This window comes from Lampetra planeri, chromosome 24 (genome assembly GCF_965212315.1).
Source record: "Lampetra planeri chromosome 24, kcLamPlan1.2.h2, whole genome shotgun sequence".
In the NCBI taxonomy this organism is placed as follows: domain Eukaryota; kingdom Metazoa; phylum Chordata; class Hyperoartia; order Petromyzontiformes; family Petromyzontidae; genus Lampetra; species Lampetra planeri.
In genome coordinates this window covers 12,174,279-12,200,360 of record NC_136130.1, presented here as the reverse complement: position 1 = coordinate 12,200,360, position 26,082 = coordinate 12,174,279, and the positions used below count along the sequence as shown (strand labels likewise).

At 47.9% G+C, this 26,082-nt stretch overlaps 2 protein-coding genes across 6 annotated transcripts in view; one reads left to right on the top strand and one right to left on the bottom strand.

Moving 5' to 3' along the window:
- HSDL2 (hydroxysteroid dehydrogenase like 2) overlaps positions 1 to 18,629 on the bottom strand; it is a 60,381-nt gene extending 41,752 nt beyond the window's left edge. Inside the window, exons 1-4 of the mRNA XM_078605744.1 lie at positions 18,234 to 18,629; positions 8,237 to 8,400; positions 5,728 to 5,826; positions 4,254 to 4,368 (exon numbers count right to left, since the gene is read on the bottom strand). Of these exons, the coding sequence (XP_078461870.1) occupies positions 4,254 to 4,368; positions 5,728 to 5,826; positions 8,237 to 8,400; positions 18,234 to 18,250 (395 nt within the window). The 5' untranslated portion in view covers positions 18,251 to 18,629. The remainder of the gene's footprint in view (positions 1 to 4,253; positions 4,369 to 5,727; positions 5,827 to 8,236; positions 8,401 to 18,233) is intronic.
- A 1,786-nt stretch (positions 18,630 to 20,415) lies between these two features.
- Positions 20,416 to 26,082, top strand: part of LOC144726812 (polypyrimidine tract-binding protein 2-like) — a 34,802-nt gene continuing 29,135 nt past the window's right edge. For 3 of the 5 annotated variants that reach the window (XM_078605742.1, XM_078605741.1, XM_078605738.1), the window contains exons 1-5: positions 20,416 to 20,801; positions 22,199 to 22,238; positions 23,932 to 23,983; positions 24,470 to 24,639; positions 25,406 to 25,552. In XM_078605742.1, the coding sequence (XP_078461868.1) occupies positions 20,788 to 20,801; positions 22,199 to 22,238; positions 23,932 to 23,983; positions 24,470 to 24,639; positions 25,406 to 25,552 (423 nt within the window). In that variant the 5' untranslated portion in view covers positions 20,416 to 20,787. Of the gene's footprint in view, positions 20,802 to 22,198; positions 22,239 to 22,389; positions 22,606 to 23,931; positions 23,984 to 24,469; positions 24,640 to 25,405; positions 25,553 to 26,082 lie in introns of all 5 variants that reach the window. The other 2 variants (XM_078605743.1, XM_078605740.1) reach the window with 2 other exon arrangements.

The following is a 26,082-nucleotide window of genomic DNA, read 5'->3' as shown; positions in this document are numbered from 1 at the left end:
TGTAAGATTACATTTTCGACATCCGGCTTTCAGAGTTAACCAAGGTCCGTCCTATTTTGATTTGAAGCTTTCGTGACTGCAGGATTCCATACTCTTAGGTTATTTCGGAAAAGTCACATAGCTAGGAAAATAAATAAATAATATTTCACGACGTTTCGATCGCAACAACAAGCGACCGTCCTCAGGTGAGAGAGAGAAACATGCCTCTGTGACGAGGCATTATATAGAGGGGGAGCGTAAAGGGGCGAGAGGGTGGGGAACATGTCACATTTGTTTTCTCTCTCTCACCCAAGCCCTCTTTGAATTTCATCACCACCCTCTCGCCCCTTTACGGCCTCCCCCCCTCCGCCTCTATATAATGCCTCGTCACAGAGGCATGTTTCTCTCTCTCACCTGAGGACGGTCGCTTGTTGTTGGGATTGAAACGTAGTGATCTGTTATTTATTATTTCCTATCTTCGTGACTTTACCTAAAGAACCGAAGAGTATGTCTGTCCTCTTGTTTGTATATTTCCAAATGGAAGTGAAAGCAGTGGTGACCTGGGAGTAGAATAGCCCCGCAGGAGTGTGAATCACTCATCTGCACATAGAGTGCCATCTGGTGGGAGAGCTAATGTAACCAACCTTGTGATATATTCTCTGCGTCGTTCACTGCGGAAGCTGTGTCACTGCCGTCCGCTGAGCATTGCACGATATGAACGACTTGCATCTCATCTCAAACTCTGCAAAGGCCCCCCCAGTGGCAGCTGTCCCTGCGCTGCACACGGCGACTCAACACCTGCCCTGCCAATGGTCATTTGGCCGCTCAGTGGGCAGGCGATGGTGGCTGTGTTAATAATCCCTATTGAGTTTACTCAGCACTAGAATAAAGACCACCATCTGTCAATCACTCAAAGTTTCATCAACGTTTGTGCATTCAGAAAAAGAAAATGCATTTAGCGACATCACAATACTGTTATAAAGAAAGCAGCCATAGCTTGCCATTTATCAACACCTTGACAATAAAGTCAGTGCTGTGATACATAATCTGGTCTATGTCCCAAAGGACGATGTCATAGTACTCATCACCATCAGTCATGATGGATCCACTGCTGGATGAGGACCACCCCACGACATTCGTCATCCTTAACGGGCTCGTAATGCCATAATCTATCTGGCCCGTGCACCGGAGCCAATCTCATCGCTCCATCTCCGTGGTGGACATTCTCTGGGGACGCGTTCTCTCTGTTGGTCGCCATTCCCATCGAGTTGCCATCACCGCCCCCCTCCCCCCCCCCCCCACGTGATGAGCCCCGGGCCAAGCCCACAGACTTCACAGTCAGCACGGTGTCTCTAACCTCCGCTCTGCATTAAAAACCACACCAGCACTTGCCATGGATACGTAAAAAAACACACGTGGAAAACATGAGAAACCAAACGAATCCCTTGATCGAACGTTCACGTCATTGACCGCTGAGCTGATGAGGAGATGACGGATCTCGTGACCTCTCCTCAACCCGCCCCTACACGATTACCAACAAAAAAATTACAATTATTGACAAATCACTGCACAAGCCTCGCTTCTTCTTGTAGCTCCCCGAACGTAATTGTGCCGAAACCATTTTTCAAATGCGAATAAGCTGCATAACATGACTCGCTTGAACACAAAAGGTTGACATGCACATTTAAGATTCAAGGAGACTTTTGATGAGGCCATTTCCAGGAGCACGTATCACAATAGCTTCCCTTCTTCAACATCGCGTATCAATGCTGTTCAGGTCTCGTCACAGTCAAATGTGCAATGACCGAGGCAGACCCACAAGAATCTCAGAGAACACAAAGCAATATCTGGAGACGGATTACATCTCACTTGATATTGATCGTAAGCCATGGGTACAGTGGGTTGTGTGTGAAACCTTCCAGTACCCGACCGCGGAGTAATAATGCAGCTTCAGGCGATATACGCGCAGCACAGCGTGCCGGCAGGGACAACATTCGGGTAAAGAAAAGATTAATGTTAAAATGTAAATGTTTGTTCAGGTTTATTTTAATCCAACCTTTACCTATTATGAAGGGGTGATGACAACAGTGGTAGTGTTGTCTTTGGCCTGCACCCGTGCTATGTGATGTCTTGATAAGAGACACAGTTGATTTATTGAATACGACTCATGGAATAAATGGTGATCCATTTATAAATACCCCATTTATTTGACTTACTTTCTTCCCAACAGCTGACTGGCTCCGAATCTTAAAGAGGAACAGAGAAGAACCGTGCTATCGTATCGCAAATTCTGTGACGCAGGTTCTATTACAAAATGTAAAGACAAAGCCAAACGTGGTAACGGGACCGTGCTGCGTGTCCAAGATGCCGAGCTGCAAATGCAGGGCTTTCTACCGACGATGTTTAAAGAGTATCTGTAAACGGACCACCCCATGCACTTGTATTGTAATGACTGAAAGAAGCGTATGCGGCTGCAGGGATTCAAGGTTTCGTGTGAGCGCCGGGTCCGAGGTCTATAGTGCGTTCACAAGGTCCAAGTTCAACGTTGGTATCTGATGGCAGATTAGAGGCTTGATCAAATAAGCATGCAGTTTTGTGATGTGGCTGTTCTGATGGTTTCAAAAGATACAATGAAAGCCCACACAGGCCATCTACAACAGTGGAAGTCCACGGATCTGTCATCCCCTCTCCTACAAGTCCTGCTATCCAGAGGAACCCTGCTGCAGATTCATGTCCCGTCCCCCCCCCCACCCCCGTTACTCAATGAATTGAGAGTTAGTGAAGAGATCGGTAGCATACAGACACACTTGCTGTGACAGGGAATGCGATGACGTGGCCGTGGTGAACATATGCACTGTGGGACATCCCCCAACTAAAAACAACGAGGGCAGACAACGATCTTGCTTACAAACATGACATCTTATCTCCTGAATAAGACCTCGGGGTTAGGCTGCTTAGATTATAAGAGCAAGATGGAGATGAAGATGATGATGATGTGGGCAACGGTATAGAAGGTGAGTCCATAGCAGCAGGGATATGTTTTGGATAAAAAAAACGATATTGTATTTTAAATTTTTGGGGCAAAATTTCAGACTTCATTTCATATTCTTGAATTTTGGATTCAAATGTATTAAATTGTAATAACTTGAATTGTCTGTAACGTAAATTTATTCATTAAAAAAATGTTGGTTATTTTAAAATAGAAATTGACCTTCCATTTCTATACCTCCATCAGAAATAACAATCGCAGGCTGCCACCCTTCAGAAAGGTAGGGGTGGGATGATTCACCCTCCCCCCCCTCCACTCCCTTCGCTTAGGCGCCAGGCTTACGCGCGCCCCAATGAGTGCTTCTTCATGAATTCCGCGCGTGTGTGTCGATGTCGTAGGGACGTGATCGCTGCTGGCTGTTGTCCATGTTGCTCTACGGGGGCACGATGATTTTGCGTGCACGTCGAGGTTTAGACAAAAGCAATCTAAAAGCATAAAAAGAGTTTGCAGCTGTGGAGTTGGTACTCATCGTCAGTTCATAAAGAGACTCATCAATGCATAGGACATTTCAAGTACCGATTTTCTCGTCGCACTTTCATTTCCCTCTTAAAAGGAATTACAATCACTACGAGGACCAAATTAACTTTCTTAAACACGATTTTCAGACGCGCCACAATCGAGCTTGCACAGCCAGCGCAGAGTAATCCTCTGGGCTGGCCTAAGAGCAGTGGCATTCATTAAGTCACGGCCGTTTAGCGGCATTCGTAGTAAAGCAGACACCCTGCACTACAGAGAGAGAACTGGGTGTGCTTCTTGCAGCCCCGGCTGTCTGTGTTCGCCCGGCACCGCCGCTTGTGATGGTGAAGGCTGCTTCTCATCTGACGTGCCCCGGTGGCTTTAGACTCTCTAGACAGAGTACAAATCAAACACTGCCTTACACGTTCACGCACGCCTAATGGCTTTTCTTTGTAGTGCGAGCCAAAGAAAACAATTTAAAAAGTTTGCACAACCACATTCTGTTCAATGGGACCACTTGGTCGCAATTTTGAACTGTAAACACGGCTGAGTTTACACCACCAACTGTGGCGAAGCTATCGATCTCAGTTACGGTATCGACACCGGAATTAGCGCAACAACGCGGGCGCAGGAAAGTCCAGTCGCTGAATCACCTTGAGACCAGGCACGCTCTCACATTTTCAATACAAACATTTAACTCACTCCCTGCACATGCAGGTATATAAACACCCATAGACAAAGCAAATATTAATTTGTGCGAATGTCTCACGTGAGATAAGTGCCCCGAAGGTTGATGCCCGTCATGAGGTCCACCTTCTTCATGGAGGTCTCGAGCGTGCCTGTCAGACTGATGGCACTTGCATTGTTCACCAGGATATCAATTCCTGTCCAACACAAAACCCAAGCAAACAAGACAAACAAACAAACAAAATAAATGCTTGGCCCATAGTTTGACAATCATCGCGCATCTCATAGATATGACATTATTTTTTAACAAAATATCATCGAATTTTCATGAGCATTGAAACTCTGGGAATTTAATGTTGGCAGTTGCTTCATCACGGTTTCATACATTTCACAAAAGCCACAATGGGAATTATGGATTAATATAAACTATCACTATATAGCAAATGCCGAGCAAAAAAAACAAGAAAAATACTGGTCCATTTGCGTTTTAATTTCCCAGGATCACTGTAATTCCCTTGTATGAACATTGAGTGCTATATACACACAGTGCTCGGGTGGGCAGACATCACACTGCTGTAGATGAATGCCATCTCATTCATGGGTCCCACTAAATAGCACACGTACTGCCGTCGTAACCAGGGGATGGCTAAATATGGCATGTTGCCATTTTATCTTGCAGCCTGGGGAAGTGCTGTGGTGTGTGCCTCTCTCTGTGAAGTGCATCTCGTCTCCCTGTGCTAAACAGCAGGCACTCACGCACACACACACGTGCAATGTAGTGCAAAGTTCATTTATACTTGTTAATATGTAGAGGCTGCCTGTCTCAAAGTTGCAAGGCTGGTCACAATTGGAACTAGCTGAGTTAACCCCGTGTTCAGGATTGACTCAGCACATCATCCATTTGGGGTCAACAAACTCATGGCCACTTGGTTGGGTCATCAACAGTGGTTGCTCTCTGCAGCGACTGGTCCTGCAACGGGCACGTCTAGTGTGATTCTCCGCTATAGGTGGCTATTGAGCTGAAACCCCAGTTGTAGATCACATTGTAAAATGTTCACATGAGGATCTAGAAGGATTGCCATGCATAGGGCACTGAAGTGCCTCAGCAACTCAAAGCATCTTACACCATGTCTCATCTCATCCATCCCGCTGCTCTGCTGCAGCCTAGCCAAGGGGACCTCCAGTGGCAGCTGCCCCTGTGCGGCACGAGGTGAATGCAGCACCGGCCTGCCAATCGGCATTCAATGTCAGTAGGAGGCAATCTTGCAACGTGGCTTTTCCGAAATAAGTCATTTATGAGTAATCAACTAAATTTGGACACTTTGGAATATGACGCCAGCGTACATGACCTAATCTCTTAAGAACAACACCACAAGGCATTTAATGTCAACTGTGAAGCAGACGACGCGTACGATTACGATGAGCACAGCCGCAGTATTAACTCGGGCGACCGCTGGGCTCGAACTGTGAACCTCTGCGGCAAGCGGCCACCCCTTGCACGCGTCGTCGCCCCGGAGTCTACACACAGAGCCTGCCGCCGGTGCAGCGGCGCATACCTCCAAACGTGTGCACGGCATTCTCCACGGCCGTAGCCACCTGCTGCTCGTCCCGCACGTCCACGATGCACGGCAGGGCCTTCCCTCCCGCCTCCTCAACTGAGGGGCAAACGCACAATGGCAGATGTCAACAGCAAGTCGGCAACAGCTCTATTCCGGCGAATTAACGTGACGGGATTGTCTGCATTGGGTTCCAGTGATCTTACTAATACACTGACAAGGAATAAAAATGATGCACACGTGTGGATTCTGTAAAGCTCTCTGACGTTAGCTCAATTTCATTACCTGATGAAACGTCTAAAAGTCTCAAGCCACCGGTGAGAAGGAGCGTTATTGATCAAAATGTATCAATATAATGGCAAGTGTAAACAACGTCTCTGCGAATGTGCCAATCTGGTTGGGTGGCAGAGGAATTAATAATAATAATTTTGGCAAAAAAACTACTGCCACACGTGGGCTAATCCGAAAAAAATATGGTTCAACAAGCAGAATTAATGTATGTATGTTGAACTTCTTTCGCACCGTACGTAGCCAACCGTGCTAATATTTGCCACCTCTAGTAGTACCAAATTTTGCTTTGGCACATAGACGATGAAATGAGTTATGGAGCTATGATCACAATGCATCATAAAATTATACTCTGATTGTAGATTTGCATGCAGACACTGTATGGCTTGTAATGCTGTAACATTCATTGCATTTAACAGACTTTGTTCCAAGAAAAGTACACATTCGGTCAATTTCGTGGTCTGAACACGTATACAGAATAAAAAAAACATGTGAATCTCTGCAGGACACTACTCATGCCAACCATTTATGCGCGGAGACAAATTGCACATGGGGGTCACAGTGACTTGAAACGGAAGACAGCCTGTTCCCACTTCACATCCAATAATGTACAACGGTATAAGCAGTGCGGTGCCACCCATTCGTGTGGACCACTGCAAAGTTGCATAAGCAATGAGTAAGATTATCTACCAGCTTTAAAAACTGCTAAGATGCGACTGGAGCATGACTACGGTTAGAAGCCATGAGAGGCGTTTCGCGTGTCTCCTGGTGCTCAGCAGGGGTGCAGCGTGTTCACACAATCTGCTCAGTCAATCAGTGCTGTGGAATATCTAGATTTGAAGTTTTTGTGACTGCAGGGATCCATACTCTTTGGTTCTTTCGGTAAAGTCACGTAGGCATAAAATAAAATAAATTAAAGATGAATGGATATTCGGACCGCATTATCCGCAAAGCTGTTTCTCCAACCATGGAGAAACAACCCCCTGAGACACCGATTAAAACCATCAAGTTACCATACATAGCAGGCGTTACCAAAAATATTTCCAAAATCTTAAACAAACACAAGATCCAGGTCCGATTCATTACTGTACACAAAATCCGTTATCTAATCCCATCTGTGAAAGATATCATTCCTGACATGCAATATCCTGGAGTCTACAAACTAAGTTGCACCTGTGGTGATTGCTACATTTGGGAAACGAAACGTCATGTCTCGGACCGTATTCGCGAACACAAGGCAGATCTGAAACACGGCAGAACTAATTCCTCCGCCGTGGCTGACTATTGCTATAACGCTGTGGGCTCTCATGATATTGTTTTTTCTGAGACCAAGGTACTCTGCAAACCTTCGGGCTACTATAAAAGGTTCGTTCATGAAGCCTTCCAGATATATAAACATAGACATAACTTCAACTGGGAAGATGGATACAGATTGAGCAATCATTGGAAGGATGTTATTAACCTGGTAAAACCACAACTACTTTTGGCCTGCCCTCATATCCACATCTCCAGTTTCCAAACCCTCCCACTCCCAGCCCCGCCCACTTCCCTTCCTCGGCATTTTCTGCCGTGCTTGGAGTCTTACTTGTAGCATCCACTCCCCCTACCCCACACCCCCACCTTCCCTGTTTCTCCTCCCTGGCTCCTCCCCCCCTTCTCTTGCCTATATGGCCTCTTGTTGCAGCAGCTCCTTTTGCCCACTTCAGCAATTGTTTCTTGCTGTGGTTGTCCCACCTGATGACGGACGCTTGTGTTGCGCCCGAAACGTCGTGATTTAATTTATTTTATTTTATACCTACGTGACTTTACCGAAAGAACCAAAGAGTACGGTGCTGTGGACTCCCTGCCCCTCTTCAAGTCCAGTTTTGCCTCTCTCTCGCTCTACAAAATAAATATTCCCACCGTTTCTGTACGGGGTCTTGCAATACGGTCAAATTCAGATGCTATATACGAATCCAAATAGCATTGCATTGTACTCAATATCGTGCTTGACACTGAACAAAGCGTGCGACTAACTGATGAACGAGCCTGGTTCCGGTCCACTCCTGGCCTGTCACGGAGGCGAGACGAGAGACGTCACGAGCGGGGGACTGCTGGCGGTGCATTTGTGGCGGTGGTTCAGGGGCGCCGTTCTCAGGCCGACACCGCCACGGGCCGGCACACTTTTCACCGGCTGTGAAAGCGGAGCGAAGGCTAAGCAGGCATAGTGCCCGGTACTCACTCTCTTTGGCCGCCGTGTAGATTGTCCCGGGCAGAGTGGGGTGCGCCGTCGCCGTCTTGGCGGCGATGACGATGTTGGCGCCATCGCGGGCGGCTTTCAGCGCGATCGCTTTGCCAATGCCGCGGCTGGCTCCGGTGATGAACAACGTGCACCCCGCGAGCTTCCTGCAAACAGCAACACGGGTCCCCTTCATTACCTCCGTACGGGGAGCTATCACTGTGGTGTCACGGAGAGCACACTGGACTGGAATTCCAGAGGTCGCCGGTTCGACTCCGACTCCTGGCGTGGCAGTTGTAACAATGGGGCAAGTTTCTTCAATCCCCTGGGGCCTCTGTTCACGCAGCTGTACAAATGGGTGGTACACCCACAGGTGTTTAATCGACCAGTCGTGTGGGGCCAGGTAAAGTGTGGGTATGCGTACCTCTTCCAAGATGGCTGGTCAGCACGGAACAGCAGAGCAAATACTCTTTAGAGATTTCTTATGCCAGTAGTGGAGTGAGCAAGCAGTTGCATAGCTGCACCTTTGCCTCTTGTCGACCTCTCATTTGGTTTAATCAAACACGACGGTGCTTCAATCCTCAAGTGATCATCTGTTAGCAGCCCTCAGCCAGTGGTGGAAATTACACATTCTCATGCCAAGGGCCGTTAAACCCAGAGGACAACCACTGAGAATTCCTTGCAGTGTGGTAGCTGTGTTACTAACCCCCAATGGTGGGAAAAGGGATACATCAACTAACCAAGCTCTTTTAAAGCTGGCAACCCTGCAGTGTGAGCTGAGCTCTCTCACCACACAGCTACTCGCACCGACCTGTCCACATCAATGATGATGTTGTCATGTTAACAGAGGCTCTCAACAGCTCTACTAAGCTCCCCCTTCAGGGCCTTGGTAACTTTCTAAAGGGTGACAACAGCTATATGACTGCACGAACATGTGATATTTAATAGATTCAAGATTTAAATAAAAAATCATGCTCATGATACATGAATCAAATTATGAATGCGCAAGTTATGGGCAAATGAGGTGCTCAGGCATGAGGCACGAGAGAGTATGAGGGACAATAGCAACAAAGTCGTAAACACGACGCGATAAATAATTGATTCTTGAATCGAATCCGGACCCTAAACTGTGGCAGTTCATGAAATCACTGGAAAGTAGAGGCAGCACATGCCTAGAATGAATAAGAGCCTCCCAGTCACCTTGTGGAGTGCGAAAGAGCAGGGGAGTCAATGTTTTGTACTTCTACAAAGATTTACAAAACCCAGGCTGTTCACTCCGGGGGGCCAAGCCACAGTTACCTAAAGACGTCGGACTAATCAAACGCATGAGAACCCCTGGCTTACAGGATGGAAACACGGCTAACCTTATCTCTTAGCAATAAGTCCTACTAGCAACATATTCCTGATGGGGTACAGATACAATGTACGTACTTGAATCTAGTAGGGGTGGGGGGTTCAATGTGGACATAAAAAAATAATTGCCATAAGCAAGGCAATGGGTTCTGAATTATGAAAAGGTCAAGATTATCCATCTCGACAGGTACAGACAGCACTCTGTGTGCTCGGCTCTACAGGGGCCATGAGGCTTTCCAAGCATGAGTTGTACAAATAGTTCTACATACTTGACCCAAAACTGCCCAGTTTTATATTCAAATAATTTGAGTAGCTTGCCATTTTCAAAAATGGAATTGCGTTAACTTCAATCGTTTCTGCTGGTGGCATGAACTTTGATTAAATGTGGCAATGATCAGGTGCAGCACCACAAGTGCCTGCCCACCCCATTACTGGCAGAACGGCATCCACAAGAGGGAGGTCAAGGGTGCTCCCTCTCGAGGGCCTTTGCCCTACACTTCCGTGCTAGCCACGCGCAACCTGCCAATCAACGCACTGTGGCGTGTCCATATGTATACCACTGGGTGAATAGATATGGGAGATTTAACAAAACCAGGCCATTATTTCCACCGCCGCGCTGGGAGATGTTTAGCTCAGAGATGGAAACCCGAGCACTCTGCTTGGCTGAGCCAGGGCATATCGTCTGCATATGTCGGCGCTCTCAGGCCTCCATCCAGTTTGGTCAGAGGGCAACCCTGCTCCTCCTCCACAGCACAGTCTGCAGCTGTCCGCATTTGCAGTGTGGCCTGGAAGTCCGCTGAATGACCTCGTCCAGTGAGAAAACGGTTCAACAGAGCCCTTGCATGGCAAGGTTGCAGGGAGAAAGATGGCTGATGGGTGGTTGGTTGCATTGATGAGAAAATTATAATAACAAAACAAGTGATCACTGCAATTATGTCCTCCTCTCAAACCCACTGCAATTTATATCTCAAATAAAAATAATCCAGGACTTGTATGAGTAATAGCAAGCTTCCAAACCAGTCCATTAATGGAGCCTCCGAGGCTATAACCTTGAAACTGTAATCATGGTACTTTAGTAGGTATTCTGCTGCGATGTAATGGTTAGCGACCTGGACTTGCAATCCAGGTCACCGGTGCGACCTCCCGGGATGACAACACATTTAGTCGATCGGCAGATCCTGTGTGGCGGGATAAAGTGTGGGCACTTTCACCTCTTCTAAGCGCGGAAGAGTAGCTCCAGAATAGCTCTAGAGAGAGTCTCTTATCTAGTGCTGGTCCTTCTGCCAGCAGTGCCATGGGCATTACAGTGCAGGGCTGCACCTTCATTTGCATTGTATTAAGCTGCTGCCTTGCACGGGGATCGGCGCTCACCCCTCCCACGCATCGCTGGTCCAACAACCCCATTCCCCCTGGCAGGAGCTCACCCCCCCGCACCCACTTCACCACCCCTCTACGCTATCACTGCTGTTGAGCAGCCCAAGGTCAGCTCTGTAATAGTTATTGTAGTGCTCGTCTCGCCCTGAATCTGGAAAGCTGGATGGCAGATTTTGTAGCGATCAGTGTCGGGGCTCCGTGGTTATCGCGAAAACATCGGAAACGGTGCCGACAGGCGCAGACAAGAAAACTCCCGGCGCTTGCAATAAGTAGCCCACGGCTGCCCGACAAAACTCAACAGAGCACAGAGGGCCGTGATTCTACGCACCACTTGCAGCCTCATCTACTACCACCGTGAAACAAACAATGAGGCCGTAGTGCGGGCAATGGCCCTTCATAGCACATACATTGGGCTGTTGAGAAGGATCATGACATAGTCGATGTTTCAGGCAACGGCCTTCTTCATTGCACATACATCGTGCAAAGAAAAAAGGACATTTCCCAAAATGTTGCCTCATATTTTTTTCCTTTTAAGGTCACAGTGTTGTCGAGGGATGTGTTGAGTCTTTTTACAATCACCTGTGTTGTTTTAGTAACATGATTATCCATCTGGCCAGTAAAAGTATTTTGAAAAATAAACAGTGCCTAGTAAAGTTGACACTGCTGTAATTTATTAACAAGGACACAAAGAAGTAGACTAATTCAGCCTTGAGTAATGGGCTTATTTTGAAATTAATCACCCAACACTATTTGCATAAGTACCTTAAATGCACTAAATCAAACAATAACCCACTGCATATCTAATGATCTGTTTTCCCTACCTTGGGCAGTGTGCATTTCCTATGAAACTGCAGTGCAAATATTATGCAAGGATTTACACCACGTGACTACACGTTTTGTGCATTGTTCCATCTGGAATGAGCCTCTAGCAAAAGATTTATTTTCATAAACACCGCGAGGTAAAGTTTTAAACACAACAAGGAATGGGGCAGTGAGAGCTTCGTTTCAGGAATTACAGGCTGCATCCCTGTTGGAATATTGTACTCATTCTCAGTAAGAAATACGAGGTGGTGATGACAGTGAGGTTTTCTTTTATCAAGCACACTGTGAGATTTGTTTTACCAAGCAATATAAGTTTACAACTAACATAATTCTCGAAGGTTAATAGATGTTATCCAGCTGGATATTTCATGTTATAAAGCATAATAATTGTAAGCTGGCTAACGTACACCTGCATGTACATTTCCATATCTGAATCCTCACCACTAATCTTACCACTATATGTTGTATGACTTGCATGAAAAATTAACTGTCGTGTGCTAATACTGGCAATTTGGTTGAAACTTCCCAGTAATATATGTGCAGTAGAACGCCTCTTATCCTGAACCCCATTATCTGGGACTCATTATCCACAGGAGTTGTTAGGTCTGCAAAAACCCCTATTACCCATGGCCCTATTTACTACTACAATGAGCCAAGAATGTCTGTGTGTCCCGCGCGTGACGTCACTCCACGTCGACCAGCCCCCCTCATTAATACTCATGACCAGGTGACATCCACCACATGGACCCCCCCCCACCATTAATATTAATTAGCGGGTGACGTCACTCCACATGGGGGGGGGGCGAGGCGCCTCCTCCCCCCTCCTCAGCGTCAACTTACAACCCTCACGTCACGCGATCTCCGTCACGCTGTTGATACATAGAAGTAAAAAGGACGTCGTGATGAACAAGGTATTATAACCTTCAAATGAAATAAATCTGTGTCACCGCGGCCTTACAAATTGCCCACGAATTGATGCAATGAACATCATGTCGCACTCTGCTTTTCACTTGCAAGTTTCAGATTTACTGAAATACACCCGTCCTTGGACGGGCAGAAGGCGAGTACTTCATATTATCCGCGGTTTTCCCATCCTGCACTGTAGAACAGCATTCCTATTATATGCAGTTTTTGTGGAAAAGTGGAGTCGTGGAACAAATTCATCACATTTTTAGCCACAAGTTATCCACAATTTGTTTAACATGGTGCTAAAATAAATTTCGACATTTAAAAACTAATTTTCGGCTAGAATTGGGTCACGCCATTAGTGAAATGGTGTTTAAATTCCTATTCAAATGCTAATGAATTGGAATTTAATCATTCTTTTTGAGGAAGTTTCAGCCAGGTAGTCATGCCAATGCACACAGACGAAGAGTGTTCAACCGCTTAGCAACTGCAAGAGCGGTGGAACGCTTCCAGATCAGCCAATGGTACCAGGGCAGATTTAAAAGTGTGCTGGAAGTGTCTGTTGCCCATGACATCTGAGAGTCAGTGAAAATATTGCACACAGATCACAAACACGGACTTTTAAATTCAGCAAGGGTTTTTTTTTACTATGCTGGATTAAATCCACAATTTTTACTTATCAATCGCTAAGAACCTGTAACAGGTCTCAGGACACAGGGAGAGATGTGTTACATGACTGGTGAACTCCAATCGGCAGTAAAGGCAAAATGAACAGCACAAACAAGATAAAAACATTAATACATGTAATATGTGCCAACTAAATCTAACCGTGAAAGTAGACGTTAGGTAGTCGGTCAAAAATTAAATGAAAAATCCAGTGAAAATGTAAAAATTAATAAAAGACGTGTGTTTGCGCATGCAGCCACGCTTGTCTTCATCATCATGTAACGTTTTACTCTGGAGCTGCCTCCTCCAGGTGACAATAGCCATGCCGAGAGTGTGCATTGGTAACACATGATAGTTTGGGGAGATGGCTGCCACAACTTCTGAGATTAACTCGTCTGAGTGCACTTGCTCAGCGTGGCACAATGTAAACATTCCCTGTCCTCCATCCTTCACTAAGCATATCTAACCCACCTCCTTCATATAAATCGGACAAAAAATGTTCTCCCCTGTAATGTCTTTCTATCGTTATGAGAAATTAGGGCTTTTGGGTGGCAGAGTGGAAACAGTGGTAACACTTGTGCCTCACAACAAGAAGGACCTGGGTTTGATTGCTGACATGGGCGCATATCTACGTGGAGTCTGTACGTTCTCCCTCCCTGCTCTGCATGGGGTTCCCTGGTTCCCTCCAATAGCTAAAAGCATGTCTTGGTTAGAGGCCAAACATCCCAACGCAGGACCATCTTTAAAGATTATTTAAGCTATGGAATGAATTCAATATCATGATATACTAGTCTTTCGAGTTCAGAAATATATTTTAAATCATGCCAAGACTCAATTTAAGAAATGTGTGGCAGTAAGCGTGAGTACACTCACATTATTGTTCATTAAAGGCTACACACATTATCCCTACACCTGCTCACACAAAAAGTGGGAAAACTTGTGAATGTTGCATGAACTAAAAAACAGTTTAATATACACTTACTAGTTTAAAATACATCAATAAACAAAAACGTAGATTACGCTTGGATTAATAAATGCAGATACAATTAAAACCACCCCCCTTCTCTATAAAAAATAAAAACTGGAATGAGATCCACAATTGCACCTATGAGAGCTAAAAATAGAAGCACACGAGCCCAATCCTGCACAGAGGTCAGTGGAAACGCCGGGCGACGGGACACGTCTGACTTTGCACACAATGTCAAGGGCGTGCAGCGCCACAAGATCACCAGACGCCTCGTCACATCGCAGCTTTTCACTCCTCATCACAATATATATATCTTTACCCTGCACAGAGAGGTGTCTATCTGCAGCGCCGCAGAATCATTGTAATTGACAACCATTCCATTCGTACATGGCCACTGCTGCCCACAAGGGGTGTATTGGTTGTGCGACGATGTACCTCCCCTCGGCGATTCAACGAACTGTCGCGATTTAGGGATAGACAGAGTTGATCCTTGACCAGGATTCAAACTCAAACCCTTCCAATCGTGAGTTCAGCGTGATAATCACAGCACTGGTCTCTTTACAAAGCCCAAATTTCCTCTTCGAGCGATTTTTCCCTATCCATATTTACCTATCTGACGCGGCCAAACATTTAAACCACAATGGAATACCATGATGTTAATTTTGATTAACTAGATATATTTAACATAGAACATTTATATATTGAAAAAAGACCAAAACATAAATGTGGGCAAATCGTAGTTGATCAACTACATAAGACTATTGTGTTGTTTAACAGGTCAAGTATTATTATAGTTTAAATTGAGTGGAATAGTTCAGTTTCTAGCTGAATTTGACTATTTAATCTAGACAACTGCTAGCCTCTGGTTATTCTATGGGTCTTTCGGTAAAGCCACGTAGATAGAAAAATAAGAAAAAATATCACGACGTTTCGATCGCAACACAAGCAATCGTCTCTCACCTGAAGACGATTGCTTATGTTGCGATCGAAACGTCGTGATATTTTTTATTATTTTTCTATCTACGTGGCTTTAACCGAAAGACCCATAGAATATGTATTCCTGCAGTCACGAAAGCTTTAAGTCAGGATTTAGCCTATGGTTGTTAATGCACTATCAGTGTAGAAATTATCGTTTTCAGAATGATTATTGCGTTAAAATATCATGGTATCAATCATTGTTGATCAGATGAGCATGTAGGAAGGTTCAAACAGCTGGGCACATTCGGGTATGTTTGGTCATTGTGGCAGCCATCACAGTGCACCAGTGAAAGGGATCACCTGTCATCTCGTTGTTTATTCTAACCAATACCAAGCCTGTGCCAGGCCAGGTGCACTTTGAGGCCACGTGAAGTGTCGAAGGCTCGCTGACAGGTCTCGGGACAGACCCAGGTGCCATGGGATGGCTGCCTGAGATGACTGGTAGATGCACCAGCTGTAAACCCTACTGTGCCAACTTGTTATATTTTCGCCGCCCGGTGCTCCGCTCGTTGTTGTGAGCGTCGCTCCTCTGCCCTCCGTTGTTGCTGGAGGGCGACTGCCTCCAACTGCCCAGTAGCAGCGTCCTTCACGAGTCTCCTCCATAGAGGCCAATCTTGATACCACTGTTACCAGTCGTCAACAAGTCCACTCAGCTCCCCATCCTCTCAACCCGCATCAGTCCGTCTCTTCTCCAGCTCATATCATGCCCATTTAGCGCCCTCTATGCAGCCAAACAGAAGCTGCTTAGGCATGCGGTGGCTGGGCATGTGGGCTACATGACCCAGCCAATGCAGCCTTGCCTGCCAGAGGAGCTCACTGATGGGAATGTGTCCAGACCTTTAATGGATTTGTGAGCTCCTCACACAATCCAGCCTGGTTAAACCCAGGATGGATTGTAAGCATGCCAGCCTGAATGTGTCTTACTGGTGCAGATGTTCTATTAGTGGGGTCCACGTTTCACAAGCATAGACAAGGGAGGGCATGACTCTGGCCGAGGAGACCCGAAGCTTCGTGTGGAGCGACATACCAGGTGGCTTCCACACAGTATTGCGCAGCCGATGAAAAGATAAGGCTGCCCAGACTGATTCGGAGTGAGACCTCTTACTATCAAACCGGTGCTGGTCATAAGCATACTTCCCAGGTATGGGAAACTCTCCACTCTCTCCACAACTGCTCCATCACCAAGACACACACACACAAAGCTGGGACCTTTAATCCTTATTGTTAAACATTGCTACATGCGGCAAACAGATCATGTTTATCGCGTGTGATAACTGAAAATGCAAAAAAAACTAAATTAACAACCGTATACTAGCCCAGCACTACTTGCAGGTATTAAGATACATTAAATTTTGTTTGCCCAGGTGAGAATTTAAGAGACCAGGATAGCCTAATCTGCAAGAGTGATCCTGATCGCATCTTCAGGGCAACATCGCTCACCACAGCAGGTTTTACCACATGGCCTTGGCGTGGGTGGAATTGTCAATATTTATTTTAATATTTAAAAATATTTATATTTTCTTCAGGAATGTTCCACATTGAGCCATAAAAATCAAGTGTGACACAACAACAACACGGATAACAGGGGGCCTGACTGATAAAAGTGTTCACATTGCCAGTCTAGTACACGCATTTCTTTACTCACAGACCTTTCACCCACATCATCACTTATAATAGGTATATTCTACGATTCTATGCATGCATTTTGAGCTTAGAGAATGGAAATCAATAAATGAATTGAGGCATCGTGACAGCCCTATTAACAGCATTTCAAAATTGTCCCACGGTCCGTTTTAGTTCTACACAGTATCTAACAAATATGTCCCAAAAACAAGATAAATCAACACAAAGTAGGAATAATAAATACTGGACATCATTAAATAAATCAAACACACGGGGCTAGAGACACGCTCCCTGCTATTGAATGGTGAATGGGCGCAGGAAAGCATCGCCAAGTGGCTTGACCCTGAAACTCACAAGAATAAATATTCCCACAATGCAGTGTGTCAGCAACATCTTCGGGGCCGTCCATAAATGACGTCATGCGATTTTGGACGATTTTTGGACGATTTTTTGACCCCCCCCCAAAAAAAAAACATGCTTCAAATCGCTTTAAACGATTGTCATTGTAGTGCGTATTTAATGTGGCGCTGCACTCTGATGTTGTAGGAGAAAACATTTATTAAAAGTATATTTAATTAAGTAGAACGTGTTGTCTATATTTATTTAAAGTTGCGCATTTTGATGTGACGTCACATTTCTCCACCCCCCCCATCACACATCGTCTGACCCCCCCCCCTAGGTGCGTGACGTCATTTATGGACGGCCCCTTATAACTTGACTTGGAATAAGTTTATTTAGCAATGCATATTTGTTTTATTGATGGGAGGTACATACGTCTATTGAAAAACTGCTTTCAGAACACATAAAGATCCGCATTCGAATCAGGCCCCATTGTGTAAAGTGCAATCACCAACTGTTATCCATCTCTATCGCCTCTCTTTATACCATCATCAGTGCCGCTGCCCAACACGTCGCATGTTATATTTTACTCTTTTAAGGCACTGTCACTGACGAATGTGTCGAGTGGTTGTTGGCTGTGTGTCACTGCCAATGCAACATCACCAACTTGCTTGTTAGAGGTTGAAGTTTGAGACACGTGGAGGACAACACCGGAGTGCACGGCCCATCGGCGCACAGCTGACGGGACACAGACCGGCAACTATCGACTGACAGGACAGAGCTGGCCGCTGTCAGCGTGCGAGGCAGCCACCGCACGACTGTCAGCAGATGATCAACACGGCCGATGGTGTTAGAAAGACGCACACAGACCGGACTAGCACAACAGCTGATGGCGGTCAGGAGACAGGAGGAGGAGGAGACGCAATGGTCCACACGCATACACAGCCATGGACGAGAGGGCATCGCACTCACCTTGTGTTGGGCAGCATTGCGCAGGAGTGGAGGGAGTAAGGACTACGGAGACTTGTGAGTGGAGGAGTTATGGGACTCTGAGCCTCAAGAGACACACGCACACACTGCCTCTCCCCAGGGGTCGCAGACTCACTCCCCTATGTGGGTCAAAGGGCGAGGGGGGGGCGCTGTGTGTCACCGCGCTGAGGTGGCTACGAACGAGCGGCTGAGCGAGCTCGGCGCTCCTCGTGCGGCAAACTCCGCGCGCTGCAGGCGGCGTCTCTCTGCTGCTGCTGCGGCAGCTGCTGCTGCTGCTGTCCCCGCGTCTTGACGAGAGCCGCGCACTGTGCACACGTGCAGCTCAGGGGCACGCACTGGAGGACGCGCCGCCGTGCGTGGTGACGTCAACGCAGCAGCACCGACACGAGGAGGCGCGGTACGTGATGACGTCAGGTCAGCGCTTGCATTCGGCTTTACGGTGCGTGATGACGTCAGGACATTAACTTCCGCCAAGGCACGCGCCGCTGTTGTCGTCACGCCGGCGCGTCTGCATGACGTCACCGCGCGGGCAATGCCGCTCCCTCGGTACGTGATGACGTTGGCGCGCCAAGCGTGCAGACGCAACTGTGCGCAGTGACGTCATAGTCGTACGCGACGACGGCATAGCCACACGTCATTGCGTTACTTTTGTGTGGGAATAGATGGAATCAAGAATGTCTTAGGTTTGCAGTTGTTGTTAACTAGTAAATGGTAAGCTGCCTCACAGGGACTTATTGAAAAACTGAATAGAGAAAGCTGGAAAGTCGGGCTTTAAATAAGTATTCCGTGGTTTGTTACGCAACACAAAGCAGTTGATGTGTGCAGGGGCAGTATTAAGGGCGGATCGAGATAAAATTAATGAACGAAAGAGGTGGATGAATGCAGGATCGAGTGATACTGGTAGGAACCACCTGGTGACACCAGCCCACAGGGGATTATTGTGTCCGTCCGTCGTGCATCCAAAAATGGGAGGGGTGGGGCTGGGTGGAGAGGGGAGGGTGGGGAGGGGCTGGGTGGCGAGGGTGGGGCTGGGTGAGGGGTGGGAGGGGTGGGGAGGGGCTGGTCACCCCGTGGTGCCCTTATAAAACTCAACGTTTAACCTACTCACGCCGGCTTGTGCCCGCCCTCACAGTCGGGCATGTTTGCGGAATACACCACGCCGCCGTTGACCCTGGCCATTGACCGAGCAACCCAACGTTCCTACCAGCTCCCTCCGCAGGAGGAATGTGTTTTTTCGAAAACTGAACTTAAGAGTGAAAAGCAACACAAGTTGTGCGTCTGTCGTGTTCCACCGGAGCACACGATCAGCCCCCGTGACACTGACATCGGAAACCGACAAAATCTGACAACCGCAAAGTAGACACCAATCAGCTACAGCGCGCCGTGTGACCCCCCCCCCCACACGAGTCGCGCCGTGTGACAGTGACCCCCCCCCACGCGTGTCGCGCCGTGTGACCCCCCCCCCACACGCGCGTGTGACAGTGTAATTGTGTTTTGTTGCTTCGCGGTTGCCGCTTCGCGCCTCCAGTCCCCGCCCGTGTCACTGGCGGCGCGCCCCTGACGGGCCCCGTGTGGCGCTGGGGGGTGGGGTAATGGGGGGAGGGGAGGGGGGTGGGGTAACGGGGGCAGGGGGTAACGGGGGGAGGAGGGATGAGGGGAGGGGGGTAACGGGGGGAGGGGAGGGGGGTGGGGTAACGGGGGGAGGGGGGTAACGGGGGGAGGAGGGATGAGGGGAGGGGGTAACGGGGGAGGGGGGGTAACGGGGGGAGGGCGGTAACGGGGGGAGGGGGGTAACGGGGGAAGGGGAGATGAGGGGAGGGGGTAACGGGGGGAGGGGGGATGAGGGGAGGGGGGTAACGGGGGGAGGAGGGGAGGGGGGGTAACGGGGGGAGGAGGGATGAGGGGAGGGGGTAACGGGGGGAGGGGGGGTAACGGGGGGAGGGGGTAACGGGGGGAGGGGGGATGAGGGGAGGGGGGGTAACGGGGGGAGGAGGGGTGGGGGGTAACGGGGGGAGGAGGGATGAGGGGAGGGGGTAACGGGGGGAGGGGGGGTAACGGGGGGAGGGGGGTAACGGGGGGAGGGGGTAACGGGGGGAGGGGGGATGAGGGGAGGGGGATAACGGGGGGATGAGGGGAGGGAGGTAACGGGGGGAGGAGGGGAGGGGGTCCCGCGTGTCTAGCCCCCCCCTCAACTCATCATCACAACGACAGATCCGGGAATCGATTTCACGGCGGCTGTCGCGCCACCGCGTGAGCTCGGAGCTCGCCCAGCCGCGCGACGCTTGCCGACAGCGCGGGTCTCTCTCTTCTCTCTCTTCTCTCTCCTGCGGCTCTTCGTCGCCGAGCTCGGCAAGCCGACGAACGAGGCCGACGAACGAGGCCGCGCTGAGCCGCGCTGAGGCGGCCTGGTGGCTGCCGCCAGCGCGCAGGAATCGGCGCGCCGCCTCTCCGCGTGCCCCGAATCGACGGCGTCTTTGGTCGGCCGCCATTTGCCGCTGTCGCTGCTGCTGCTGCTGCCGTGAGGCCCCGCACCGCCATGGACATGGACGGGTGAGGAGGGGGAGGAGGAGGCGCCACGGGCTGTGCGTGAGACTGTGACACGGGCTGTGCGTGAGACTGTGACACGGGCTGTGTGCGAGACACCACACGTGTGACACGGGCTGTGTGAGACCACACGTGTGGTACGGGCTGTGTGAGACTGTCACACGGGCTGTGTGCGAGACACCACACGTGTGACACGGGCTGTGTGAGACCACACGTGTGGTACGGGCTGTGTGAGACTGTCACACGGGCTGTGTGTAAGACATTGCACGTGTGGTACGGGCTGTGTGTAAGACATTGCACGTGTGGTACGGGCTGTGTGTGAGACACCACACGTGTGGTACGGGCTGTGTGTGAGACTGTGGTACGGGCTGTGTGTGAGACACTGCACGTGTGGTACGGGCTGTGGGCGAGGCACCACTTATGTGGGCATGCGTGGAGATGTGCTGATATTATTTCGGGTTAATGGAGCGAACAAAACGGTACAAGTGTTTGTCCCAAAGAGAGCGAGAGAGAGACTTACTTCCCTGCCGTCCATAGGAATGTGGAATGTCCACCACAGGCTCAGGAGCGCCAGAGCAGTGATGAGACCCGCCCTACTACACCCATTGTTGGCGTGAGCTGCCACTGATCTTGTCTCTCGCCTCTCAGGGAATGGTGACAAATATCTTTCGTGATTAGCAGATCTCTCCTACAAATCTCCGGACTAGTGTTTGCATTATGACTGCAGGTATTGCGGTCTATGCAAACATGACTCCTTGTAAAAAGGTGTCAGTTTTGTTGCCAGATAGAAGGGTAAAGAACCAATTATCATATTTTTACTGGCAAATGAGGTTCCCATAGTGTAGATGCTTGCCCCGAGCTCTCATACTCTGATGGTGCATTGTCTTTGAGTTGTGCGCCTTTTGGCGTCATCTGGTCCAACCCATGTGAGACTAGGCTCTAAGGAAAGCTGTCTCGGGTGTGGATCAATCAACTTTAAGGACAGTGCACATTATCAGAGTTATGTTCTTTTGTTTGTATTATGACTGCAGGTATTGCGGTCTATGCAAACATGACTCCTTGTAAAAAGGTGTCAGTTTTGTTGCCAGATAGAAGGGTAAAGAACCAATGATCAAGTATTGATTCGTCAGTCAAGCTGACAGCTCAAGCGTTGCAAGTCATTAAATAGTGAGGCATGCGAATTGTTTCGCCAATGTTCAGGAGGCTAATGTTTTGGGCAGTTATCCTCTTTCAGAACCGGGGCTATTAACATTAACGTCAGCCTCTTACAGTTCTGTATAGATACCATCTGTTGTTATGCAGTGTTCGTGATACTAGTGGTGCGTGATTATGTTTGTACTGATGCCTATGCAGGCCATTAATTGTAGTTTTCTGATTTTTTTTGTGCCATGTGTGTGTTTTAGCAATAGTCGATCAGATATGGGATCACCTGCTGGTTCAAAGGTAACTAATTTCTACACCAGAGCTTTTGATTTGTTAAAGTCACGGAGTGTGTGTAACCCACATTGTAACGTATTAAAACTACAAGCGCAAAAGGTCATAATGGTCATTTGTGTAGATTTCACCCCAGCCTGCCATGGTATCGTTTTTCTAGATGATACAGGACAAGTACTCCTCTGCATTCGCTGCACGGTTGACGTCTGGTGCGCGAGCTCCACGCCGTGACTTCCGCCAGCTGTAGTCCTGACCTTGCTGCTGCCCGTGCCATCGCACCTTGGCGACCACTTCCTTCTGCTCGATGCCATAGTTGTAAAGTGGGCACCCAGCCTTCGAGCTCTGCTCTTTGATGTATCCCACCATCCAGCTTCAGGTCTTCCTCCTAGTAGCTGATCTCGTGGCGACACTGCAGCACGTGTCTCTCTCCGGATCTCTACGCACAATTTGCATTTGTTCCCAATTCTTTGTCGGTCATTTGTCCACCGTGTCATGGCAGGAAACATCCAGTGGCTGAACACCGTCTTCTTTAGACACGTTGATAAATGCTTTTCCTCACCAAATTTCAGCTTCCAAGTCCTGCTCTTATACTTTAACAATTATAATGCAGCGTCTGTCATTGTAGTTACAATTAATCCTCCAGTCTGGTGTCTGTCTTGCGAAGAGATCTATGAGCCTTCTAATGGCCTCCGAGAACACGTGTTAAGTTGATCCGTGAATTCAAAGCGCTGTTTCTCGTTTATCTGCTTTGTACTCTTGTTGACATTTATGGGCCAGAAACTTCCATGAAATCAATTCTTGAGCTGGAGAATTGTAAAAGACATTTCTTTGAAACGGAAGGCAATGATGGGGGGAGAATATCAAGTTAAACAGCCATGGGAGTGAATCTAGCCGAACACCGCACCACTTTCATGACCGATAAATAAAATAGATGTCTCATTGCCTCAGGGAACTCGACAAAATCATGCATTACTGACCTGGCACATGGGAAATTCCGAGATTGTTGTGTTTACACAATGAGAAGTCTGAATATTGAACCACTTATTGGCCCCGAAACTAAGTATTTGAGATTTAGTGCAGGTAATAGTGGTTTGAAATATATTTTAAATTGGGAGACATATACATACAAGATGGCTCAGAATAATGGTTGGAATTGCAAAGCTGTAAATTCATTCATCCTATCTCTGGTGTGAATATATCACGCAAGTGATGTAGGGAGGAGGGAAAGAGGTGGGAGAGAGATTGTGTGAGGACACAGTCAAGAGAATGCAATCTGTGTGCATATTCACCGTAATTGGGAAGTCGGCAAGGGGGTTGGAATTTTAACAGTAGTATCAGAATTCCAAAGAGGTGATGCAGAGCCCAGTCAGGTGTGAATGTTAGAACCCACAAAGGATTGTGGGCTTCCTAACCACATGTTTCACAGAGTAGCTGAGCAAGCAACATCCATGATCTTGTTCAATAGGGTCATAGATTGCCCAAATTACTTCCAGTTGATTGCAGATTTGCGGATGATGATGTGTGGACTTGAGTAGGAGCTCCTCTCATTTGGGAATTGTGTCATCTATATTTGCTGCTGCCATTACCAAGGATGATGGTTCAATTCGTTTACAATGGGTAATGCAATTGCTGTTTATTGCTATGTTATACGATAATAGATTGCCTTCAATTGGATTTTTTGAATGACTTGTGTTTGTTTCAGAGGGGACCGGATAATCTCTACTCTGCTAGTGCTCCTAAGAATGGCTCCACTGGTAAGGGTCAATGTGCCTAAATTGACCGATTCAGTTTGTGTGGTCTCTTTTTTGCACCTGGGACAATCAGCCGTCTCTGTGTTACGATGCGATAGGGAGGCTGGCCTTGATACATCTCAGGGCCCATTGTTCATGTTTCAATCCACTGCTGGATGAGGACCTCCCCGCGCCGTACAGGTCGTGGGTATCGTTTGACATACTCACGCTAGTCATTGCGGGGTGGTGAAGGTAGGGAGCGTAGACAGAGCATACTACAGTACGATTCTAAATATTGCTGCACTAAAACATACAAACTATGTCATCAAAAGTGTTGTTTTTATTTTAGTAAATAATGACTGTGGTTGGATCAACATTTAATAACTAAGAGTAGACTTATTTTTTCGACTACTATATTGACCAGACTAAGAGAATGGCTAAATGAAATCTATAGGCGAATTCGACTGGTTGTTGTCGTGAAGACTGAATTACCACTGCTGCCCTCTGCAGCCGAGGGCAGCGAGAGCAAGAAGTTCAAAGGGGACTCGAGCGACGAGATGCCCTCCAAGGTGCTGCACATCCGCAAGCTGCCGGAGAACGCCACGGAGGCCGAGGTGGTGACGCTGGCGCTCCCTTTCGGCCGAGTCACCAACATCCTCATGCTGAAGGGCAAGAGCCAGGCGAGCGCCCCTCCATAACACCCCCACCCACGGCCGCCTTGCTCGCAGGCCCCCACCGCGAGGGCTGCAAACGATTCGCTCCCCCTCGCAGTTTGATGAATTGTCGTCGTACACAAGAACATGCACTACATACACAAATTGGAACCAGTTGTTGCTTACGTGTGCGATTCGGTGCTTTTATTGTGAGCATGATAATTTGTTTATAATTCATGTATTGTTACAATGGTAATGGCCATGGTGTGTGATTTAAATGTTAGTTTGCATGTTTATCCTTGCACTCAGCGAGTAGAGGCTTTCTGTATTTGTAAGTGGAGTTTGAGAAGCTCATTTTTAAGGCAGTGTGGTTATCCAGCCAATGTCAACTTACAGTGCCATTCCAGCCACACACACCATAGTTCACATTTCATATTTGGCGAAAAGCGATTTCCCAATCCTCTCATTGCAATGAGAAGCAGCTCTCTGTGCTCAAGTGTCAATTGGAAGTGTGTTTACAGATTTTTGCTTAATGAAAAAGATTACTCATCGTCTACCTTAGATTATTATGACAGTGAATTTTATTGCTTGAATCAAACTGTATACGCCGCTGATTTTTTTTACTGCCATTACAAGGCAGACCTATAATAACAACATTCTAGCGCTTCTGGTGGCGTGTCTTTTGCCACTAAGCTCACTCCGTTGCACCGAAGTCGAGGGCAGACGTTCGGCGCGTTTCACAAAGCGCAGACTCGTGACAGCGCGTGGGCCTCTCTCGCTGCGGCGCGTTCAGGCGTTCCTGGAGATGGCCTCGGAGGAGGCGGCCGTGGCGGCCGTGACGTTCTACAGCACGGACCCGCCCGTGCTGCGCAACCAGCCCGTCTACGTGCAGTACTCCACTTACAAGTCCCTCAAGACCGACAACTCCGCATACCAGGCGGTGAGCGATCGCTTCATTGTGCGGGGAGCGGTGCTGACGCGGTGTGACGCTTGCTAACACGCCGGGCCCGCAATACGGAATCAGAATGTTAATTTAGACTGGAGGAATCCGATGATCTATCAAGTTCTTTTTCACAGATGTAAAGTGGGGGTGGATCAGAAAGTTTCAACAACAAACAATACAAAAACAATAGGAGTGCAAAATAGAGAAAAGGTAAGCAAGTCACTCTAAATAAATCTGAATACAGTATAAAAACACATTTCATAAGTGCATTAATTCCTGCCGATTTATGAAGGTCACGGGGTCAAATTCGATATCCCCGCAAGCAGTCGAAACAATGGCCGAGTTTCTTAAATCGCCCGTGTCGCTGTCCACCCAGCGGTGTAAACGGGTGCGGCACGGTTAGTCTATCGGCAAGTTGCCTATGGTGGGGTCAAGTCTGAGGACTTCCACCTCTTCCATCACGTCGTGAAGAAGCTCTCGTCACATCGAGTGAAGCGTCGGCCATCATTCCAACACGTGGTACAGCC